Source organism: Temnothorax nylanderi, unplaced genomic scaffold (genome assembly GCF_030848795.1).
Source record: "Temnothorax nylanderi isolate EJ_2023f unplaced genomic scaffold, tnyl_v1.0 TNYL_tig0354_pilon, whole genome shotgun sequence".
Classification (NCBI taxonomy): Eukaryota; Metazoa; Arthropoda; class Insecta; order Hymenoptera; family Formicidae; genus Temnothorax; species Temnothorax nylanderi.
Genome location: NW_027249416.1, coordinates 13171 through 37477, shown reverse-complemented (window position 1 = coordinate 37477; position 24307 = coordinate 13171). Strand labels below are relative to the sequence as shown.

At 35.0% G+C, this 24307-nt stretch overlaps 1 protein-coding gene and 2 long non-coding RNA genes across 5 annotated transcripts in view; 2 read left to right on the top strand and 1 right to left on the bottom strand.

The window, feature by feature from the left end:
* LOC139781680 (acetylcholinesterase-like) overlaps positions 1-8290 on the bottom strand; it is a 98278-nt gene extending 89988 nt beyond the window's left edge. Inside the window, 5 exon segments of the mRNA XM_071720551.1 lie at positions 3312-3587; positions 3590-4210; positions 4213-4377; positions 4410-4738; positions 7978-8290. Coding sequence (XP_071576652.1) covers positions 3312-3587; positions 3590-4210; positions 4213-4377; positions 4410-4527 — 1180 coding nt within the window. The 5' untranslated portion in view covers positions 4528-4738; positions 7978-8290.
* Positions 8291-8550: 260 nt separating this feature from the next.
* On the top strand, positions 8551-16742 carry LOC139781681 (uncharacterized). The gene is made up of 2 exons (XR_011720622.1): positions 8551-8914; positions 15763-16742. It is a non-coding gene; the product is annotated as an uncharacterized lncRNA (long non-coding RNA).
* Positions 16743-18950: 2208 nt separating this feature from the next.
* Positions 18951-22813, top strand: LOC139781674 (uncharacterized). 3 transcript variants are annotated; one of them, XR_011720621.1, is made up of 2 exons: positions 18951-19498; positions 22021-22813. It is a non-coding gene; the product is annotated as an uncharacterized lncRNA (long non-coding RNA). The 3 variants fall into 3 exon arrangements; XR_011720620.1 differs by lacking the exon at positions 18951-19498 and adding an exon at positions 19505-19783; XR_011720619.1 differs by lacking the exon at positions 18951-19498 and adding an exon at positions 19795-20093.
* Positions 22814-24307: the final 1494 nt, after the last annotated feature.

Genomic DNA, 24307 nt, shown 5'->3' with positions numbered 1-24307 from the left:
ATATATATTTGTATATATATATTTTAATATGTAGTGGATTTTTCGAAAAAACCTTTGAAATAAATCTTATGATAGACAAATTTTTATATGAAAACCATCATTTGTCTCAACAACTCTTTGACATGTTAAACACCATGATAATTATCAGATCAAAACTTTATTGAAACAAAATCCGCTTGAAATTAATTAAAGAATAGAATATTGTTATATTCATTTATATAAGTTCTCGAAGCTTAATTTACTTAAAACCTTCAATTTTTTCCTCGTAATTCAAAGTTAAAGTATATTTATTACCTTTTCCAATTATTACTAACTGAAGTTATTTATTTTTTAAGTGGGAAATTATCTTTCACATCTATTAGATTAATATGAATTTTTACACTTAATTATTAAGAAGATAATTATTGTTCTATAATCTATAATCTTGTTAAACTAAATATCACTTAAAACCAAAAACCAAAAAACTTTTAACCTAATTAGAAAACTAAATGTGTGTGTGTGTGTGTGTGTATCATTTTAACAAAAATTATTAAATTATTTTAAATAAAATATTTTATTTGCCCCTGTCACAGTAATATCAATAATTTCGAGAAATTATAAAGTTAAACGAGATGTCGATAAACGAACCAGCGTACCTAAAGTAACATAATTGTGACAATGTTTCATAAAGCACCGCGAAAAACAGATTTTAATATACATAATAGTACAATCGTTCTCCGTTTCCCTCCCCCTCTCTCTCTCTCTCTCTCTCTCTCTCTCTCTCTCTCTCTCTCACCCTCCTTCCTCTTTCTCTCGAATATCCTTAATTAAACTTTTTATGTCGGTGTACGCGATTGAGCTCTGATCTCAGCAAAAATTACACTCCTCAACAAACGTATTCTATCCTCGATTTGTCGTTACTATAGAAACCTGTTGCCGATATCTGGTAATACGTGTGAAATTCAATCCAATTTCAGCAATAGCTCCGACGCTTTATCCTTGTTTCGCTCGCGCTATTTAATCTATTTTACTCATCTGTTTTTAATGAATTAAAAATTATCGCCATTCAGATGTATGTAATCAATTCCAACGACACACAGAATCTCGATACCTCTCTTCCTCGATATCTCCTCTTTCACGTTCTTTTCCTCTCTTTCTCTCTCTAGAGAATAAATAAAAGAAGACAGAATTGCGCGTGGTGTGGTGGCTCGCTGTCAATACCAAAGTTTGATTAACCGATTTAGCGAAGGAAGCTTGGTTATATTTTGAATTAAACTCCGCACGCACTGAACGTGTGTACGTGTGTGCGCGGTTTCTACAGACAATTCCGATTTATCACCGCACTCCGCAGCACGGCATTTGCATGCTAGATAGATGCGCCAGAAACAGAGAATGCCTGGATAATCAAACATAAGATAACGATCCTACGTGGGAAGCAATACGGTCATTAAATCGACAGTAACTCTCGCGTGTCGAGAATAAAGATAGTGGTGTATAAATTTTCGATTGGATTGCTAGAATACCGCTTATGCGATGACATAATAAACAAATCAAAAAAACCACGCACTCCACATTTATTAATCTTTCTGACATCCAATTGATGAAATGAATTTATATCTCTAAATTCTTAAACAAAAATACGTAAGATATTGTGCACATGCGTAGATGCCGTAGATAATTTAAAAAAAGGCAAAGTGTTTAAAAACCACTGATATAAAAAAATCTCCCTCGTTTTATTTTAAAAAATGCAAGGCAAGCTCTTGACCAAATGTCTGATATTAAATTAACATAACTATACTACTTTAATATGGTAACGTTAAACATAAATTTTTATATTTATTCAATTCGTGACTCGCGCCTATTGTTTATTCCAATCAATAAGCCAAGTCTTTATCAAATCTTTTTCCGCAGTTATTAAAAATTAATAATTGGCATACTTGAATGCCAATATGAGACGTATATACGTTCCCATGAGAATGACGAGCTCTCGTACCTTCAAGTTAACAATATAAGTGAACATCATGGACAGAGCGTCGTGCATTATACAAATTAAAGATAACATATATCAATAATCTCTCATCAAGGAGATACATCCGAGTTAGACTGGAGACGCAACGTACATGCCGTTTCACTATTGGTCATTTAATCGATATACGGCAGAACTACATACTGATTGGTCACGACGTAAACAGGTCTTTATCATTACGTAGCCCTATCTGGAGTAACCCAGTTTGATTATTTATATCATTGAAGAAAAAGAACGGCGCGCATGCTTCTAATTGTAAGTGTCAGGACTTTACCGATAACCCTGTTGACTAGCATAGACGTAGACGATTACTACTGCAAAATAGCCACATTTTATTAAATCCTGCAATCCCTACATTTTATTCGCTTTTCTGTCTACTTAACAATTAGAAGATTGTCGCGAGAAACACGCGCGCACAAAAAATAAAGTATAGATGTGAATAATCGCGAAATAATTAAATTATGAGCGTATTTTAATAAGGTAATAAATAAAACAGTTAGCTATCTATAACGTGAGATGCAATTAACGGAAATTGCTGAGATTGAAAGCGTTTATATAATATCAATATTTATAAATTTTAATGTCTGTTATAAACGCTCGATCGACAATGTAATAATTCAACGTACAGCTCCATATTGAATTTTAATGATAAACTGATGCGCGCTTTGCTGAAAGAAAAAGTTTCAAAACTACCTTTTTTTAAAGAAAATTTTAAATAAATTTTATGTTTCTAAAAATGAAAAAATAAACAATCAACCTTCTATTCGTCAAAGAATTAAATATGTCAAATGTGTCGATAAAAATTGGGTAATTTGGTAACATTTATATAACATAGTATAGCCTGCGCACGTATGTAATTTTACATATTTGCTGAGAATGCCTAAAGATGCCATAGATTAAGAAGTGACGTGAAAGACAAGTGGTATAAAAAGATTATTATATATATATAATAAGAGGATATATATATAGAGAGAGAAGCTCCAAAAGAGCTATCTTGTGTAAATCTCTCTATTTCTCCACATCGTGTAAACTGAGTTATAGCGAACTGCTGCAGTGCGCTATTGACGTCTCATCCATATACTGAAATAATCGTAACCGGGAAAGACCGCTTGACCCAGTCCTTAGGCACTCCGTAGCCCGAAGAACGCGGCTCCGCGATCAGAGAAAACACATATTCTCATTCACAAACCAGCAGCCGGCCATCCAGCTTGGCTTAACCGCACAGCCGGCCGTAGCCGTAAACAGCGTCGGCGGTAATTCCCTCGTAAAACAACACTCGCACATGTCGCACCGGCAGTATCCCTACCTTCATTCTCGTTATTTCCAATCAGGATCTCGGTGTCTTTGAAATCCGCCTCCCTGACCAAGTCCAATGGATCCTTAGGCAAGAAGACCCCGTCGATGGTGGGCGCCGACGGAAAGCCGAGAATACCCCAGTAACTGTTCCACTGCTGCACAGAGAGGGTTTTCGCGTCGACCGACCTCATGCAAGCCATAACTCGTGCCGGGTTCTCTTGCAGCATCGTCGAATTGCATCCGCAATCGTCCACCAGCACCCGAGCTACCTCGTTCGCCTTCTCGCGGTCATGTAACTCCACGGGGCGTTTAGGGTGCCGCTCTGGAGGATACCCCGGCGCACTAGGCCTTGCGTGACCGGCGAGATAAGATGCAGGGATACCGAGCTACCACCCGCAGATTCGCCGAAGATCGTGATCAAGTCGGGATCGCCGCCAAAGACGCGCGCGTTCTCGCGGAGCCACCTGAGAGCCAGGGCCTGGTCCCAGAGGCCCATGTTGCCCGGCGCCTCCTCGCTATTCATAAAGTGTTGATTGAGGTACAGAAAACCGAAGGCGCCAACCCGGTACTGTATCGAAGCGATGATCGCGTTACCGGCCGCCGCCATAATGTCGGCGTCGTAGACGTCCAGGGTGGCGGTACCGCTCATGAAGCCACCGCCGTAAACCCACACCAATATCGCCATGCCGTTGTTACCGACGTTATCCGGCGACTCCTTGTGACGTAGACGTAGCTTTTGCGGCACCCAGATGTTGAGGTAGAGACAGTCCTCGGAGATGTTGGTGTTCGGATTCCACATCTCTTCACCCTCAAAGCCGGGAAAGTACTCGTAGCGCTCCTGGTAGCAACTGTTGGGCAAGGTGGTAGCGTTCAGGATCCCGTGCCAGGGCTCGATCGGCAGAGGCTTGCGAATCGCAGAGGCCCGACTGGAGGCTTCGCGAACGGCACTCCGTAGAACACGTGAACCTCACGATCGAGCACCGTGCGGGAGAAACCGCGCATCAGCCCGCTGGTAGTCTCCACGACTAAGGAATCGTGACTACCACCGTCGTGACTACCACCGTCGTGACTACACCGTCGTGACCACCGTCGTGACCACCGTCGTGATCACTGTCCTGGCCACCGTGTTGACCGGCGACGTTCGCTCGCGTGATGCACGCGCTGTGCAGGCTCAAGCCTAGCAGCAACAGCAGCAACGAGGACGGACAGTTCATCCAAGAACTCATGATCAGACCGGATAGCCGCGCTCGAATAAGAATAAGCAAGTTTCGCTCGAAATTTTACTAATCGGCCAAGCTCGGCGTCTTCGAGTGTCTCTCTTCGAAAGCCCTCGGTGTCTTTTGAACAATGGAAAGATAGATAGACGCTGTGGGGCTCGGTTATTTATCCATCGGTACTCGGTATGCGGTATGCGGTATGCGGTACCCCTGCGAGCGTCTTTACGCAGAAATAAGGTCGTTGAGTTTTCACTCGACACGCATCGGCTTCGTCAGATTTCCAGGAAAGAGGACAGAGAGTGAGAGAGTGAGAGAGAGAGAGAGAGAGAGAGATGAGAGAGAGAGAGAGAGAGAGAGAGGGTGAGTGAGTGAGTGATGCTTCAGGCGAATTGTCTCTCGCGACGTCTTCTCGTCCTTGTCGTCTTCGTCTTCGTCTTCGTTGTCACCGTATGGGAAGGAGTTTCCTCTTATGCATACGGTGCATCAGGAAGATCGCGATATCGGGCGGAGGAGAGTGATTCTTGGCGAAGAGTAAGGCGATTTTGAGGGATAGAGTTTCCTTAGGAATCGTCGATCTTGTTCAAGCTGCACTCAGTGCACTTTGCGTGTTGCTTTTTAGCGGAGAAAAAACTTTGCCACTCCATAAAAAGACCACTCACTATGTTTTTACCACTCTATGCTTCTATATCTGATATCGATTTTTGAAAAGGAAAACCGATAACCTTTGCAATCTGCTAATATCGCGAATAATAATTCGTACTATTGGATTGCTCGATTTGCCCGAAGACTGGGATTAAAATGCATTGTGCATTAAGCTAAATTCTAAGATAATAAAATATCAAGTAATAATTCGCAATTGTGCCATTGATTATGCGACTAACTTTTAGTTTTCGCACAATAATTCCAAACTCAAAATAGTAGAGATGAAAATATATGTTACTTATTCTTCATGTAGTTATTGTATCGTAATTTTTTGTAATATTTAAATATACATATATATATATATATATATATTGTTATGGAGAAGCAAAAATATGCCGAATCTTTTAATCACAAGTCGTTAGAGAACTACAGCTTGTACAGAGAACTTTATTTTTCCAAAATGCTCTACTCTTCTAAGAAAAAAATCATCTTTTAAACAATAACGCTAGTCATTTGGATTAATAGATTAATTTGGTCAAAAGTTATTTACATCAACTTGCCCGAAAGATCGACATGATCATTTACAAGGATACTAAAACAACAGATCTCTGTCCGGTTGCTTAAAATATCAATGTCGAAATCGAAATACTTTGTAGAGACATGGGTCATACGTTAAATTCCATAGTGCAATGTCAATATATGACATTGGATATTCCCTTTTGCTACAAAACTTTTATAGGTCATTGAAAAATAATACACACGTAAAAGATTTAGAATTGTCATAAAGCGTTTCCCATGGGTAGCATATCTGCCAAGAGAGAGACTCAACAAGTTAGCGAGTGGAAAGTCGGCATTTGCGCGAGGGGACGGTAATTTCTCTTTTTCGATTCTCTAAGCCTATTTAACAAAAAGAAGAAGGAAATGAGATATATATATATATATACACTTTGTCAAATAAATCAATTCCCTACACGAAGACTCAAAGTGTTTGATGAGAAATAGCCTGATGCAACAATAAGAATAATTTATAGAACGCCAATCTTTAAAATAAAATCACATCGAAAACCATTATCACGCGAAATGTAAGATTATTCCTTGTATTCCTTTACGTGTTAATTGTTTACGTGTAATTTATAACCACTTTTTACGAAGAAAAAATAGTTATTGTCATATATAACATTATAACATATAATATAAAATTATTTTTTGCAACTAAATAATTATTATTATCACATATAATAATAAATTAGATTACTTGCCACAATAAAACAGTGATTATTATCGTGATGCAAATAATTATCTGCATGCGATTAAGTTTCTAGTTTTACCAAAGGCAATTAATCTTTATTTGATTCTCTTTCTGTTTTCAGAGGGACTAAAACGAGACGGAAAGTTTATTAGGCTACTAAAATTAAATTAACAATTATGAAAGCGTAGCATATGCGTTATCAATCAATAAGGGTGTAAATTATGCTTCGCATGGATAATCGCATTCCTATATAACTTCAGTTTTCCGATTATCGCATTACATGGCCGTTTGCGACACATGATAATAATTTCGTATTTCGCGAATCAGTTTCTACTTCCGACTATAGTATCCGCTGTAAACCGCAACGCCGGAATACCGCACGGTGTCGATTGCAATAATGCAGTCCACCACGAATCATCATTAAAGCTTCATGAACCAAAGATAGAATCCCGCGACGGCATATGCATACTATTAAACCGCTAATTGTAAGTATCCACCACGCGCTGTATAATTTAAAACTCGATCAAATTGCGTACCCACAATTACAACCAACAAATTTCTTTAAGGTTGGCTAAAAATCTCGTCGACACAAGAACACAAGAAGGAATCTTGTCCTTTGAAAGAATTACTTTATTATAGATCTTGAAATGCTATCTACTTTCAAAACCAAAATAATTGATAAATAGATTTCATTTCTTAAGAGCACTTTAGTACATATTCAATGACTTTAGACTTCAATGTTCAATCACTGTGTTGATAACAGAATTCATATAAAATCTACCATTCAGAACTTGATCTTTTGTCATTTAGTTAATCTCATTTCCATGATGTAAAATATGTAATTGTTCCTTTTGAGAAAAAAAATTTTAGAATCTATTGTCGAACTGTTGTTTTCTTCGGCTATATATATGTATAGAATTACATTAGCATTGTAAAATTTCTTATGCTTTTCTTGAAAAAAAAATCACATCAATTTTTTATGAATTATACAAAAGGAAACGCAGAACAATATGAGGTATCGCGATTACGAGAGAGAAAGAAAAAAGAATCTTAAAATTAAGATTCGGTATCTTAAAATACAACTAAAGAATATTCCAACGCGTATTCTTCATATCACAAGGAAGCGAACAGTTTTTCCAGACGTAAAGACACGTTCTCCGTCTTGAATAATGGATCACTATACTACTTTGTAAAGAGCGAACTTCGTAGCTTCTTTGCACTAAATTGCGAGTGTAACGGCAAACAATTCCTCCGAGATACATTCTCTCAAATGATCTCTAACCGGATCAGCTAAAATAATTCTGGCGCTACTTTTGGGGGTGAGGTGGGGTGGGATAGGATAGGGCGGGAAGGGGGCGGGGAGGACCGGGGAGGAGTGGGGAGGAGGAACCGCCATTGCCCCTTTTCCCCATAAAGTCACGCCAACAGCGACAAGCTATTCCTCATCAAAACCACGAGCTCTCAAACGGCCAATTTCCACCCTCTAACCCGATCTTCCCCGTCACGATCTTTCTTCCCTTTTTTCTCCATTTCCTCCTTCCTTTCCTCTTCTTGCTTTCTAAACTCACCCTACTTTCCCTCCCATACACACTCCCGTGCACAATATACACGCACGCGCGCAGGATATAGAGCTTCACCTCTCAAAATCGCTTCCGCTTACTCGCCCCTCTTTTCACCCCCCTCCCCCTAAAGTTTATCGTTTCCAGAAGCGACTTGGCGTCACTCCTCACGACGTGTTTTCCTATTCTCTCTTTGCTTGCCGATGACGATCGCTAGAAATTACGATTTCGACTTTACGAAATTATTCCGGCGGGCTTTCACGAAGAGCGCACCACGTACTATGTGGGAACAGTATCACGCGGCAGCCGGCATGCCGCGTTGCACGGGGTCGACTGATCGAGGAGGCAGAAGTGGAGGTGGTGCTGATGGTGCTGGCGGTGGTGGCGGTGGTGGCGGCAGTGGCGGCGGTGCTGGTGGTGCTGGCGGTGGTGGTGGTGGTGGTGGTGGTGGTGATGGTGGCGCACGCCTCGCGCATAAGCCCGCGCGCTCATACCTACAAGCGACCCAATCTTCAAACGTTGTCCTTGCTCTCTCTCTCTCTCTCTCTCTCTCTCTCTCTCTCTCTCTCTCTCTCTCTCTCTCTCTCGTGGTTTCGTTCGTCCGCACGCCCACGTCGTTCCATCTACAACGCATGGCGGTATCTCTCTACCCAGCTTTATCCCTTGGTCCTTAATCACCCGAGCGCACGGGCAAGCCTGGGAATCCCCCGAAGAAACCGTCATTTCTTCCTGTTTCGATAAGCAGCATAGACGTGCTCCGCGCCAGTCGGTTCCTTCTGCTAAATGACTAGATCGTAGACCGAGACGGAGCAGCTCCAGTTAACTGTTACCGAGGGAACGTTCGCGCGAAAGTGTGTTTCGTGCACCAGCAGCACCACCCGCTCTGTAACACGTGATACGCCACTAAAGGTTTCGTGTCTCGCCGCTGTGATCCGATTCTCGAGATGCAAGTCTCCAATGTTAACAATGTGATCTGCGATATTTCTTTGCAAATTGATTTGTTTCTTTTTGCTCAAGTAATCCAACGGAATAATTGAAACTGCCGGTATTATTACCCACATGATTATAAAATCATGCAATGCTCCAATAACGACGTTAATATTCCAAATTATTATTTCCTAACGATTTTCTAATAACATAGACGGATAATATTTCATAATATTTTCATATCTTTATAAATTATAAATAAATATACTTCTTTTTATTTCACAAAATAAAATGTTATCAGAAGAGACAGTCTGAGTTGACAGTCTGTGTAACAAAAAAACACACGTTTTAATTGCCTGTTTGCACAAGTATCGCTTATAATTATTAATCAAGTGTCTCGAATCGAATTGTTGAATTTAATGTTTTAAGCTGCTTAATTTTCATACGCATGATTTTTCTATAATAGGAATTAATTTAGTCTTTAATTTGCATAAAAAGATAGAAATAAAAATATTGATTTTGTAATTGTCGATATGCACGTTATCATCGTTATGTTTATCGCTTCAAATGTACATATAGCTTCTACTGCTATATCTCATTATAAGATAAAAATTCAAGAATAAAGATTCATTAATAGACACAAAAAGTTTTTATATGTGTGCTACAAACATAAAATTTTCAAATACTTTCCTAGTCTGTTGTGACTCATAATATCTTTTTATTGTGCCTAACAGATATTTGATATCTACTTTTTAATTGTTGCATCTCCATTGTCACGAATAAATGTAAAAACCATTCTCGTGTTTCTGTAGCATTGGAATTTGAATCCATCAACATCATATATGTATACTAGTATCGATATCGATCGTTTTTGCATTTTCATTGCATTTCGCACTGATCACATTTCACATTCTTCGCGTGATCTCGTGAAGAAAACATAAACCATCTGCGAACATAAAGTAGCGTTCTACGTATCTCTATCATTAAATTATCCTTTTACATCAAATTAGTTTAATTTTTTTAACACGATGACAATGTTAAAAAAGAGAAAGAATAAAAATGCATTTCTAAAGAGATGGTGCTTTATGGAGTAAAATGAGATAATAAAATATTTTTCGAATAGTATTCTTGTTGTAATGAAATGCTATGAGAAAATTACTTGCGAGTACTTGCGCTATCGAGAAATATTTCGCAAAAATATTTTTATCTCGAGTTAGTAGCATTTACAGTTTTGACGGAATCGATAAATTCCATTTGTAGCTTATATTTTTTTATAATATAATAAACAAATTGTTAAAGATTAAATTGATTTGGGTATCGATTTGGATCTGATACCTGTATAATGAAAATTGTATGAACCAATTACGATTATATCTTGAAACTATTTTATAACTCTACTTCGTTTACCATTTTAAAAGATATTCTCTCTATACTTGTAGGATTTGTCGTTTCCGGTTGCAGTAATTCACCGTAAACCTTAAATAACTTAATTATTACCCGGAGATTACAACCGCGAGGGTAGCAAGAAGAAGCAATTTTCTGGAAAGGGATTACCCGGAATTTCGTTTTAGTCTTTTACCGATATTATGGTCTTTATGCGACAATCACAACATCGTTCTTTTTTAATTGCAATTTAAAATATTCCATTTTCGATTGAGTAAGATTTAATCAGCTAAAATTTTTATCGTTAGATAGAAAAGATCGCATTCATGAATACGTATTTAAATTTTTGATAATTTTAACAGAAACAAGTATCTACAAATTTATTATAGTTTTGTCTTATAGCATAATTTATGCTATAAAAGTATCTTATAAGAGATTTTTACATTAAAGTAATTATTGTTTTTATGTTAAAAACATACTTATTTAAATGTTTTTAGAATAGATATCTTTCTTCCATTGATCATAAATTGTTTTTTAAGGTAGTCATACAGGATGGGTAATATTTTGCGACTTGTGTGACTTTAATGATTATATTGTCATAATTATGCTTTGAGTTTATAAACATTGTATTGTTCCTCTCTTTTCCTTTAAGAGAGTATTCTGGTTTAACAAATCGTAAATCGTAAATATTTTTCTTTTTTATAGGGAAACGAAAAAGGCGAATAACGCTAAACTTTGCACGTCCTTTTAGCCTTGTTTTAAGAATATATTTTTATTTTTTAAGTAACAAAAATGCTCTTCTTTTCTGTTATATCCTGGTCACTAGAAAGTGTAAATGATGGACGGTGCAAATGATTCTAGCTGTTTCAGATATCTGAAATGCAAAAAACTAAAAATTTCCTTATTCAGGAGAAATGTGGCTATCATCTCAACTAGAATAAACATTATACATTTATTAGTTTTTTTTTCTTTCTTTTAACAAAATGCTAACAAAATTTTGAAAAAAACTATAATATTTTTTTATAAAAAAGCCGCCATTTTATTCAGAATGGAAATATTGGTTTAGTTCTAGTTTAGACATAGCCAAGCTTCTCCTGAAAAAGAATTTTTTGTTTTGCGTTTCACATACCTATAAAACAGCTAGAATCATTTATCTAGTGACCAGGATGTAACATAGAAAAAAAAGAGCATTTTTGTTACTTGCAAAATAAAAATATTGTACCTATATTATTAAAATAAGGCTAAAAGAACATGCAAAGTTATTTATAACGTTATTCGCTTTTTTCGTTTCTCCACAAAAAAATTCCTGAAAAATACTTTTACGACCTTTCAAACCCAGAAACCCCCTTAAGACTAACCACTCGTTTATGACCAAGCCATATTTGGGCAAACAAATTTCTCTTCAATCGTAATACATAATCAATAGTCTTGTAATGCCAGGTGATCCCAACCGTGTTTTCATCCTTCCTCAACAACATAATAATTGTGAAATGGTAATATTTTTTTGCGTGTATTATATATGATAAAATTCTATTCCAAACCGATGAGACCTCTAGCGTTCAAAGTAGTTCAAAACATTTAATCATAATTAACGCGAATACAAGTTGCAAGGTTCTACACTGAGAAAAAAAATTGTTAATCCCAAGAAATATTTAGTCCGATACGTTCAACTAAACATTTTAGTTAGTTAACTAAATATTAGTTGTTTCAACAATTTATTTCGTTTCTTTAATCAAGAATTAATTAATTCTACTAATGTTTAGTTAACTAACTAAAATGTTTAGTTGAACGTATCGGACTAAATATTTCTTGGGATTGACACATTTTTTTTCTCAGTGTAATATTTAAAATGTAAATTAAACTCATTGTCAGAGAGTCATGTGCATTTATAACAAATGCAGAATACTGATATTAATACAAATGTTAAAATCATTAAAATCCAATGCTTCATCAATCCTCAAATTACTAAATTTCAATTTAAATACTGATCAAGATCTAAAGCACTAAATACAAATCCAATTCTAAAATGAAGCAGAAATTTATTAACAATTTGCGCCACATAACTCAATCAGCATGGAGAATTAAGTTGTGGTTTGTTAGAGTTTTGTAAATCAAGTATTGTGTATATCTCTCGGAAAAAAAGGATATTCTTTATTGTTCCATTGATAACATCCGTAAAAGAGAATTGGATTATCTTCTCTACCTCAGATTTTTTTGGTCACTTGGCTTGGATAATCCTGTTTCCGAAAGGAGAAGCAAGATACGGAATCCTTTCCTTTGCCGAACTGCTTGGCTTGAAGGAGAACATTATCGCTTTTTCGCCAAAGATATTTGGAGTTTCTAAAGCCATCTTAACTTTTCCAAGGGTACCGCGTCGTTTTTTTAATCGTATTACAAGGTAGCTTGAGGTAGACAGATAATATTCAAACTTTCAAAATTGAATACGTCTCTCCTCTGTGTAATGTCACCGTAGTAAAAGAATAATAGCGCATAAAAAAAACAACGGATGATCGTTAGCGTCAAGATTACTTATACCTAATATTAGTTATTATCTTCGTATAATGATAATTTTCAACATAACATAGATAAATAGGTAGTGCACCTCTTTCAAAAATTAAAACTGTTTAGATACATGCGGTTCATATATAGAAATGAGAGCTCTTAAAAGCTCACCTGAAGAATACATTAGAAATTTATTTTATATTAATTTGATCTCTATTTAATTTACCATTTGCCAAATGTGGCGGTTCACGCCACCAGTGATACACGCCCGCGCGGTAACTGTATTACCTGCAGTTTGCATCGACGCCGCTAGGCGTCGCATCGCCCATACATTCTCTCAAATTCAAGAGTCGACACCGATCTGTATATCATTAGTAGAGAAGTTCAGGTTGTACAGAATCGTCCATTCATCTATTGATGAATGTGACCTGATGATGCATGAAGCCCCTTGCACAATGCCAGGCAACAGGCAATAGGAACAGGAAATAACCAAAAAATCGTTAATTACAACCTAAAAAATTCGAATGCTATGATTGGTTGGCAACAGGCAATAGGCACAGAATTTCCAACGTGACGGAAACTCTGTGCCTATTGCCTGTGTCACTGTTTATTCTGCATTTATACATGATTTCTGATTTCTATTCCCTGTTCCTATTGCCTGTTGCCTGGCATTGTGCAAGGGGCTTTATAATAAGACCCAGATACACTGGGTTGCGTAGGCGGCTAGCGACCAAACAGTGTCATGCAAGTGACACAAGTAACAATATCATATGACAGTGTGTTATTATCTGTTTAAAATTTAACATCTGTTTACGTGGTTTGGTCCCGTAGGGGATCTCCTTATATACAGGTCGGTGTCGAATCTTGTATTTGAGAGAAAAATGTTCGGGATGCGTGATGTTATTAACGGGAAGACCCGACGGAATGCGCGCAGAATACTTAACAACATCCCATCTACGATTGCATGGTCCTCTCAAAGGTATCCCAGAGAGAAAAAGAGAAAGAGAAAGAATAGGAAAAGTCTCATTAAGTAATAAAGATTCCAAATTTTTGGTTTTGTTGCGCACAACTTATAGCTGCTACTCGTTTTCCGACCAAGGCTATTCCCAATATTTTTATGAGTCATTAACACCATCATTCTGACTTTGAATATTTTACGATATAAAATATTATTTTTATGAATCTCAAGTTCTTGAAACAGTTGGCATTACCGGATTAACATTAACAATTGCAAGTATTATACATATACATAAATATATATATATATATATATATATAATTATTAAGTTTTTATAAAAAAGAATTAAAGCGTGTTTCTTGACAAATTCGGACTTGTCAGAGAATTTGTAAGTTAATAATGTATAATTGCAAATGGTCGATATTGATATAAAAATTTACACTTTTCAAAGAGATAGTTGAGTTATCGGGCTTAACTAAATATATCGTAGTAATACAGATAACAGATTTTTTTTCAAATTGAAATTTCACGATACGAGACGGTACATGCTATGAATTTGCTCGGTACGTTCTACTTTATCAGTAAAATCGGCAAGCGATCCACGTTCGACGTAATGCCCATCGATCCAAGAGGCACGTTCGTGGTTACGTGATACTTGATATTCCATTAAAGAGCACAGATACGTCTTTATGTAACAGTTGCTACAAGCCTGTTTTCTCTTACTTTCAAATTGGCTGAATCTTATTTAACGTAGCTCTACATGTAGCTCAGAATCAATATTGTGTGATTTCGCATAATAATCCTTTTATGATAAAAGTATATCTATATATTGATTTGGTGCAACACAATATATTACGCTATTTCCAAAATGTTAGAAAATATACAGATATTTCTGCCTTTACGGCAAAAGTATCGGATAGCCGGAATAGCAATGGAACACATCGGGAGATTAATAATTCGCTACGCTTGAATCCTGCAAAGAAAAAAATAAAAGATAAAGAAAAACAAAAAAAGAGAATTGCAATTGAGGAAACTCGGTCGTAGTTTGACTTAAAAAAGTACGCTTTTGGTCAAAACGGATAATAAAATATCTACTCTAAATCTATCGAGGCAGGAATCTATCGAGTGTGCCAATCTGGAAACGAATCTTTGTTGCGGAAAAAAGTGCCGTGCTTTTTAGCCTTTTATACAAATTATGCTTGAAAGGTTTTGCATTTTGAAATATTAATTTGTAAACGCATTATTGCGTTGTCTTTATATAAAAAATAAATATTATTATCTGCACTTTTTGGGGACGTTCTGAATGTTGAAAGAGAGAGAGAGAGAGAGAGAGAGAGAGAGAGAGAGAGAGAGAGAGAGAGAGAGAGAGAGAGAGAGAGAGAGAATGAGACGCTGGTCTGAGGTTGCAGATGAGATGCTGCTACGTGCTGTTCTGTAGTTCTGTACCCGTATTTATATTAGCACGTTGATCGAACACGTATAGCACATAGAATGATTTCTAGGAGACAACTTGATTGAGACAAACAACGTGCAAACATATAATATTTTTTATTTTTATAATTCTTATATTATTTCTTGTTATATCATTTATTAATTGAGAATTAAATAATCATGTTTTATGAATTGCCAGATAGCACCCATGAAATTCAAAACTAGTTAAGTTCTTCTTTTGCACAATATAGTTTTTGTGACTCCCATGAGAGATTTAAAACATATCGCATTCGGTGTGTTGCAAAATAACGAATTGTTGATGCCTATAGAAAGAAATTACACACGTGGAAAAGAAATTTGGATTCTTGTTTAAAATATCATGGACAAAGCAGAATTCATGCCCTGCCGTAATTTTTAGAGCTATTAAATGTAAAATTGCAACGAATTATTGTTAATCTTGTTTTATTTTAATGATCTACAAAATATAGTTTGGTAAATAGATAATTACCTGTATTTAGTAATTTAGTTTGAATTGGATAATTATTGTCGTAATTTTGTACATATATAACATATATATATATTTTTCTTTACAGATCTATTACCTCGAAAATTCAAGCAAAAAGTAACTTATGACTCACCGACCCCGATGCGCAGCAGCGGAGCTGTATCTGCAACGTCGCTACGATGATTCTGTAACAATCAAATATATAATCCAAATTAGAGCGGGAAAGAAAAGAAACAGTCAGTATTTCGAAAAATAATTACCGAACATAAAACACGAAATTCTATATTTTAATTCGTTAAACAAATTTAATTTAAAAAAAAATCACGTTCAATTTCTTGAAACTACTCTATTTATTGAACAAGAATTACAAAAATTAAACTTTTCTAATTTTTACTCTCTAACTATCCGGTTGAAAAACCGATTGGATAAACCTTCCGCAAAAAGATACAATATGTATAAACCAATTATATTTACCGCATGTTGTTCCGCCGGCGCCTGATGCCTCTCCTAGGCCTCCACTTCCTCTCAGGCTGCTCGGGATGTCCAGGGATGTTCCCTCGATGCGAAGATGCTCCTTCCCGCTTGGATATTTTCTGTAATATATAAATAATCGAGTCGATTAAATAATTGTTACGCGCATCGAACATCTTATTTGTTATTCAATTTAATTTTTTTTTTTATTACTATTTCAAAAAAGTTCTCTACGTTAGAATAAACTTTAATCAAATTTTTCAATTTATTTCTTTACTACTATGATTCTGTAACAATCAAATATATAATCTAAATTAGAGCAGAAAAGAAAAGAGACGTTATTAACATATAGTGACATTATTAAATCAATCTATTGAGATATGTTATAAAATATCTAGTTATAAGATGTCCATATTTATATTTCTTAATTTTTCTTATACTTTTTCTTATGTGTGGTATATGAAAATATCTGCCTATTATTATTTCACCAGTTTATATACATATAAAATATTTAATCCTGAAAGAAGGCCAGACATACAAATCTCAAATTCTATTTAACAAAAACTTGGGAAGAAGAAATAAAGAAACGAATCTAAATATTAACAATTATTTCCTATTCCTGTTTTACAGATATTAATTTATTTTTATTTCATACAGATATGTAAATATATAAATATCTTCTTTTTCTCCGGTCTTTCAGTCTATTGAGATACAAAAAAATGAAAATATTTAAAAACTATATATTCTAAAAGCATCAACAAACATACTTGTTTTATATTTATTTTGCCTCTTTCTCTTTTTTCCTTATTTTTCGCTGTTTATTGAAACTTTTAAATTTAATTAATTATAATGTATTTTGATATGCTAAAATTCTAATATTTTATCATATCCTCATGATGTTCTTATTAAAATTCCTGAAAATTTTACTTGTCTATCAAAAAAAAGCTCGACAAAAAGTGTAACACGATAACATCTTTATAAAATTTTGAACACATTTTTTCTCTCACGAAAAACACTTCATTATTATCACTTTTTGCCGAGCTGGCTTTCTTTATTAGATATATTTTCTAGTTCCTATTTTTTCTAATTATATTTATTCTGTAAATTTCGAGCAATTTATATGTATCTCAAAATTAAATAAATTAATAAATAATACGATTCCAAGATTAAATATATTAATCTATATATTTGTTATTAATCTATAAATATATTGTCAATCATTTATTTCAACGCAATGGATCTACGAGATGTTATATCCGTGCAAAAATAATACGTTCGTAATACTTTTGTGCTTTCAATTAAACATATATGATATATATACATCATATTATTTGTAATATATTATATTTCATCACTGATATCGCCAATTATGGTTAAATAGCTTTTGCGTATTTGCGTCGACTAAATTATGGTAGCTGTGATTTACCTATTTCGAGCTTATCTGAAGGTGCTCGGGGTACGGTACTCTACTGATAGCTCATCAATAATTAATTTCCAGACTCAGCTACTTATCTCTACAATTGATCTACTGAGTACAGAACAGGTAATTATCAATTACATGAAAAGTAAAGTGATATCAGTAATTCTTTACAAGTTGCATTTTGTACAATTAGAGTGTTTAAATTAGTATCAGCGCTATAAATTTATCTAAACAGTTTAACCAACAGTTTAGTAAGTTTTATATCGATGTAAGAAACATATATATTATATTATATTATATTATAATATATTATATTATATATACAGTAGACAAAATAAAGCGTGACAAATTTTTATCTCCAAAAATATTGTTTCTAGAGAAAAATGTTTCAAAAAAGTTCTTTGGTTTGAAGGGGGACACATGATTCCAAAGCGAGTCACGTCATACCTAGATGTCATTTTCAAGAAATTTTAAAGGCGATTAATTTTTTAAGTGAAACTTGATTTTTTCCTTGAGATAAAAGTTGTAGATCTCGTCGAGACGTTTTCAAAGCACTATAATAAAGCTCTCTTTCGTTAAGAATTTCCTGAGATATTTAAAATTTTGTTATATTTTTAATATAAAATATGAAATATCTCGCGAAGTATTTACTTTTCGACTTTACTTTCATACTTTTATACGTAAAATAATGAAAGGAATCAATTGTTGTAAAAAAAAAATAGAAACATTATTTTTAAAAATTCGATTGCATTTTGTAGACGCATTCAATTTTGCAAAATTGTAAATGGAAAAATTAATATTATTATTCGCTTCCTTTCATTATTTTACGTATGAAAGTATGAAGGTAAAGTCATAGAAAAATGAATACTTCACGAGAGATTTTATATTTTATATTTAAAATATTATAAAAAAATTGTAAATATCTCAGGAAATTCTTAACGAAAGAGAGCTTTATTATAGTGCTTTGAAAACGTCTCGACGAGATCATTAACTTTTATCTCAAGGAAAAAAATCAGCTTTCATTTAAAAAATTAATCGCCTTTAAAACTTGAAAACGACATCTATGACATGACTTGCATCAGAATCATGTATCCCCCATCAAACCAAACAATTTTTACTTAAAACATTTTTCTCTAGAAATAATATTTTTGGAGATAAAAATGTTTGGTGGACAAAATATAGCGTGACAAATTTATACATATATATATATAAATTAAATATATATATATATATATAAATTATATAACATTATTTATATATAATATAATGGCATCAGATAAAAACTATCATAGTCGAAATGATTATGGACATGAAGTGTATAAAATAAAATAATAAAATAATTTAAAAAATTATATAGTTTATAGGAATGTCGCTACATTCGAGAAATCGTTATTCGAGATATCGTTATTCCGTAGAACAATCTCGACAGCAACGACGCAACTTGGGAAGACCGATGAAACAAAATTGCACGTGAAGACGAAATTTAAGCGCTCAACTTGAAATTGCTCAGAGTTGGAATTATCACGAGTTGGAATAATTACGCGATCGGAGATTGCGCTACGCTCGAATTAGAGAGACATTTTTCTTCTTTTTGCCCTTCTCTGAAATTTTCTCGACGCGCTCTAGGTCTATATATCACGTCTTAGTATTTCAATTAAAACTCGCGGCACTGACATAGTCGTATCAGAATTATTCTGACGTGTAGTTATTAAGTCAAACTACGGTACGAAGGGGTCGGTACAAACCGTGGGTGTGTTCTATGTGTTAAATCTCACATCAATAAAACCGACAGTTCCCAGACTCCCTGCCTCCTGTGCTTAATAACGGATCTGCGCGTATCGCGTGGGCGATATATATACCCGCATACCCCTACACGCATAGGCACAATTGGGACAAGTAACACGCAGTTCGATCGGTCCATTCCTCACAGAAGGTCAGCTTTCCCTGGAGACGAAAAAGTTTTGCACGGTTAACGTCACTCTTTGTGCTGTGCATTTTACTCGGCGCTAATTAAACTCGCAAATTGCGATGTACATTACTTCATTATATACATATTCGCGACAATTTAATTTCTTACTTACTAAAGTTATTATACCTTGGCAGATACCAAATTTTATTCAACTTTTAATACGATGAGACTTACATATAATCTTCTTCTAAAAGAAACAAAAGTGATAAAGGTGTCCAGACATATTAGGTCTTAAGTGTCCCGACATTGGTACATTTACCTTAAATCTGTTGATATCGATTAATGTGTGTTTGTACGCGCGTGCGCTTAATGTATTATTATAATATATATATATATGTATATATATATATATATATATATATATATATATATAAAGATTACAATCTTTAAAAATCAAAAGGCAAAACGCGTGAGATGAAAAAAAATCGCGGATTGCCTCGCTGTAGTTAGAGATATTGAACCGTGCAATGATCGTGAGTTAAGATAATAACGATTGGTTAGGTTCGGTTGAGGGGATATAACAAGCGTCTTCCGCCGACAATTGCACGACGGTCCATTTGTAAGTTACTCTGATGGCGTAAGTAAGTAAAGACGCCCGCATCTTGTCAGACAGGATGCACTCGACAATCAGTTTGTTCATCGCGTTTAATACCGATGCGTATTTAAAGATTGAAAATTTGGACTCGACGATTACATTCAATCCCGTTAAATCAAAGTTCAAGGTCATCTCATTTTGTAAATTGTGCGCATTTGTAATAATAATGATTGCAGTCAAATAGAATACGCTTCAGAATTTGCTTACTCGTGCACACTTCGAGCAATTTTAGTTTGATTAAGTTCCTAGATTTCTAATCAATAATAATAATAATAACAACCATAACAATAACGACAGAAAGCCAGTACTCTAGCAGATTTGCATATGTAACACTTAGCCCTAAGTTCATTAAAAATTTAAAAAATTGCAAAAAAAATTGTAATGATCAAATAAAAAATTGACAAAAAAATCGTTATTTTAGTTTTTAACATTTCATAATATATTCATAATATTAAAAACGTACTACAACTATGCCACCGATCGATTAACTGATAATTATCCAAATTTATAACGAAACGTTTTAAAATAAAAAACAAAAAAGTAGGAAATACCAGTAAAATGTATTTAAATTTTACTCACAAATCAGTTAAATACCAATAATATGTTTACTCGTGTTTAAATTTTATTTATTTCTAGTTAGCTATTAGTATATCAAGTACACTATTCTCGACTTTATAAGAACTTGACGCAAGTCTGAGAAATAATTTATTATCTCCTGCCAGCAGCAACATAATTTACCGTAAGCCGAAACCGCTCTCTGGTTCCACGTGATCTCAATTTTTTATGTTAGCGAGCAAATTGTATTCGGTAACCCGCTATACGAGAATCCACGAGCATTAATCGGTCCTTTCATTTTACCTTAATAATCTACGATATACGCAATGCTAGTAGTATGTACTATATATTCTCTTTGTAGTCCGCTCATGAATATTACATTGACTACTACCGGTTAGTACCATCACTAAATTCCAGTGAACAAACGAATAAACGCATTTGTACTACGAATTGTTACATTGCCATGAATTCAATGCGTTCTTTTACACTCAATAAAGTAAATAATACACTAGACAATTTCTGGAAAACAAGATATCACACACACACACACACACCAAAGATAATTTTTCTTCCCCGATCTGGTAGCGTGTGCTCAATATCTCTTTCGTAAATTGTAAATTTAATTATACATACGCATTAGAAAAATACAAATTTTTTTACAAATATAGATAACACTAGGGGTAGCCTCGATTTTTTTTCCCCACTCCAACAGAATATTTGATAAACTAATTTTACAGTTCTTCACGTTTACTATTCTTAGAATTTGCCAATAAACTATGTCTAACAAAATATATATGTAACGCATATAAAACACATGAAAAAATTAATGAGATGGTTCCTTGGCATAATCTGGCTTCTATGCTGTAATTTTCAATTACAGGTCTATATACATATCTAAACTAAAAAAAAAAGCATAATATATAAGAGAAGAAACATTTCAATTACAGAAAATTATTTTCGACAGTTTTCTAAAAGTGAAATAATTATTACAGTGTCATATTTCACTATGCCCCACAGCTTGCCATGCTTGTACAATTCGTACAATTGCAAAAATCTTGTCCGTCAAGACCAAATCTACTATTATGATTGAAACTATAGTATCATTATTTGAACATCTCTAACAAGAAACATTGGTTGTTTTTTTTTCTTTTAGTTTAACACGTACTTAGATGATAAAATGTTTTCTAGATATATAATCTTGTTGCAGATCAATGAATCTCATCAGAGAATTGCCCAAAACTATTAACCATAATGATATAAGAGAAATCGTAACCTAATTATATACGACTCGGAGATAAAAATTCTGATGGCACAATTCTCTTTCATTTTTTTCCAGCGAAACGCCAAGATTGACACTCGTGTTCCATCGAAACTCGTAACGAGATTATCGATGATCAAGGCTCAATTTTGCACTCGCGTGGGAAAGATTACAACACCAGGTGTGTCGGAGTGTCATAAATTTAATACAATCATCGGCAACCAGGCGAGAATTTTTCGCGAAACAGGACGCGCGAGGCCGGGACGAAGGATGGGGATAGAATCGGAAATTGCGAAGCAAGCTAAACGAAAATAACCGGGACCGACATGCAGGTCATTGTTTACGTCACTAGACTCCCGCAATCTTTATTCTGCGCTTTCCACGATGGTCCTTCTTCATTTGCACACAGATCGACTCGAACGAAGATTGGCATGCCCTGACCTTTCATACGCAAACGCGATTATACGGTAACTGTATCGTCTAAGATATAATTTTTAGGCTGTCTGTTTCACCAAAAATCTTTATCCTCTTTTCAGGCGACCAAACAAACTTGTCCGTTGGTGAACAAGTTCGCCTTTTTATTCATTCTATGCTTCTAAAGAAAAGCGCGATAATCGGAGAGCAACAACCAGCAGTGTCGCGCATATGATACTCGAATGTTTTCGACGTTAACAGTAATAAGAACGGCGCGTTAACAATAATAAGAATAAAATAGAAAATAGATGATGAGATCAATGATAAATCTAAGGAGCTTGATCTAAGAAGGTCGAATACGATTTTTCATATAGATATGTATATATCGATCGATGTAAGAAAATATGTAAGAAAATACCTACCAATACACCTGTTACAATAAATAATTCGATAATCATGTCAGTGTAGTGAAGAATAAACCTCCTAAAAGATCTTGGAAGATTGTGACAACTCTTTATAATACATCACGTATATATTAATTTGTCTCTAAAATAGAACAGAATCTGCCAATTAATCTATCAATGTTCAAAGACATTCTATAGAAACTTTGTAATAGATAAATTGTCGTCTTAGCCGAGATTACTTCTCTCCTCATTCCAATGGGTCCCTAGAGTCAAATGGTTATACTACTAACAATACTATATTGCACCAATCTCATGAAAGAATTGAGATTTTCTGATCCTTTCACTCCAAACAATGTATACGACAAATATATTCGCAGAATCCCTTTAGAAGCTTTTTAGAAGGAATAATTTTTAATAGTAGGTAAAACATAAAAAATCACATATTTATGAATTGTACGTTATAAAAGAATGAAAGAGTTAGAATCGTGAAATTTTTAATATCTTTATCTGAAAGACGCGATACATCCTTTATACAATACAATACAATTTATCGTTACTCTATCACTGTTTTTCTATCACTGTTACTCTATCACTGTTTAAATATCGTACGTACATACGTAAACGTAAGAAAAAATTTCAGAGAAATTATATAAAAATATAATTTCCAAACGAAAGTTAGTTGGCGCATAATATTGGCTGCGGGATATAAATTTCTGTTATGTATATAATATTACACACAAATAAAATATTAGAGGCAGCTTTGTAATCCATCGCCATTTTGTCTTTTCTTCTGGCATATTTCTCGCATATACGCGTATAAACGTTACGCATGTGAGAGAATTACACACGTGTAATAAACACGTGTATGTACGTGTACGAGAATGATAAATTGTAATTTTTCTGGCTGGTATATGTATTCCGTTGAGCAACCACTTGTGAGTACGCAGGCTAACACTTGCTGATAGTTACTCTAAAGCGAAAGGTCTCTTGTCGCTTTAACCAAATAATGGTTAAACAACCGATCACACAGTGGTGCGTGATGCGGATCTTACGACTAGCTACCGCTATCCGAGCTTTGCGAGAACGATCACGTAGATTCGTCGAGCCGCTTGCGTGAACCACCCCAGCGATTCCGAGCCCGGGTAGATTCGTAAGAAATCGATACGCGGCGAACCTGCCACCTGCTGGCAACCTCGGTCCACCCTCGTGCAGGTTGCTCCAGTAGCTTCTTTGCGCGTTTATTTCCAGGACACAGAGGCCAACCCCTTAAAAGTCCAGGGTTTTCCCCGGGATTGTGGGATAAAGGCCTCGAGCCGCGTTCACTGGCTCGATACGATTATCCCCCTTAACCCGGGGACGGCCTACCCCAACGAGCTACCTGCCTCTGCCTCCATCATTTGCCTAAACAACGAATGCGAGCGATGACTCCGTCGGAGCGAGCTTCCTGTCGCTCATTGTCAGTCGCTATGCAAAACGGAATACATCACACACACACACACACACACACACACACACACACACACACACACACGCACACGCACACACAG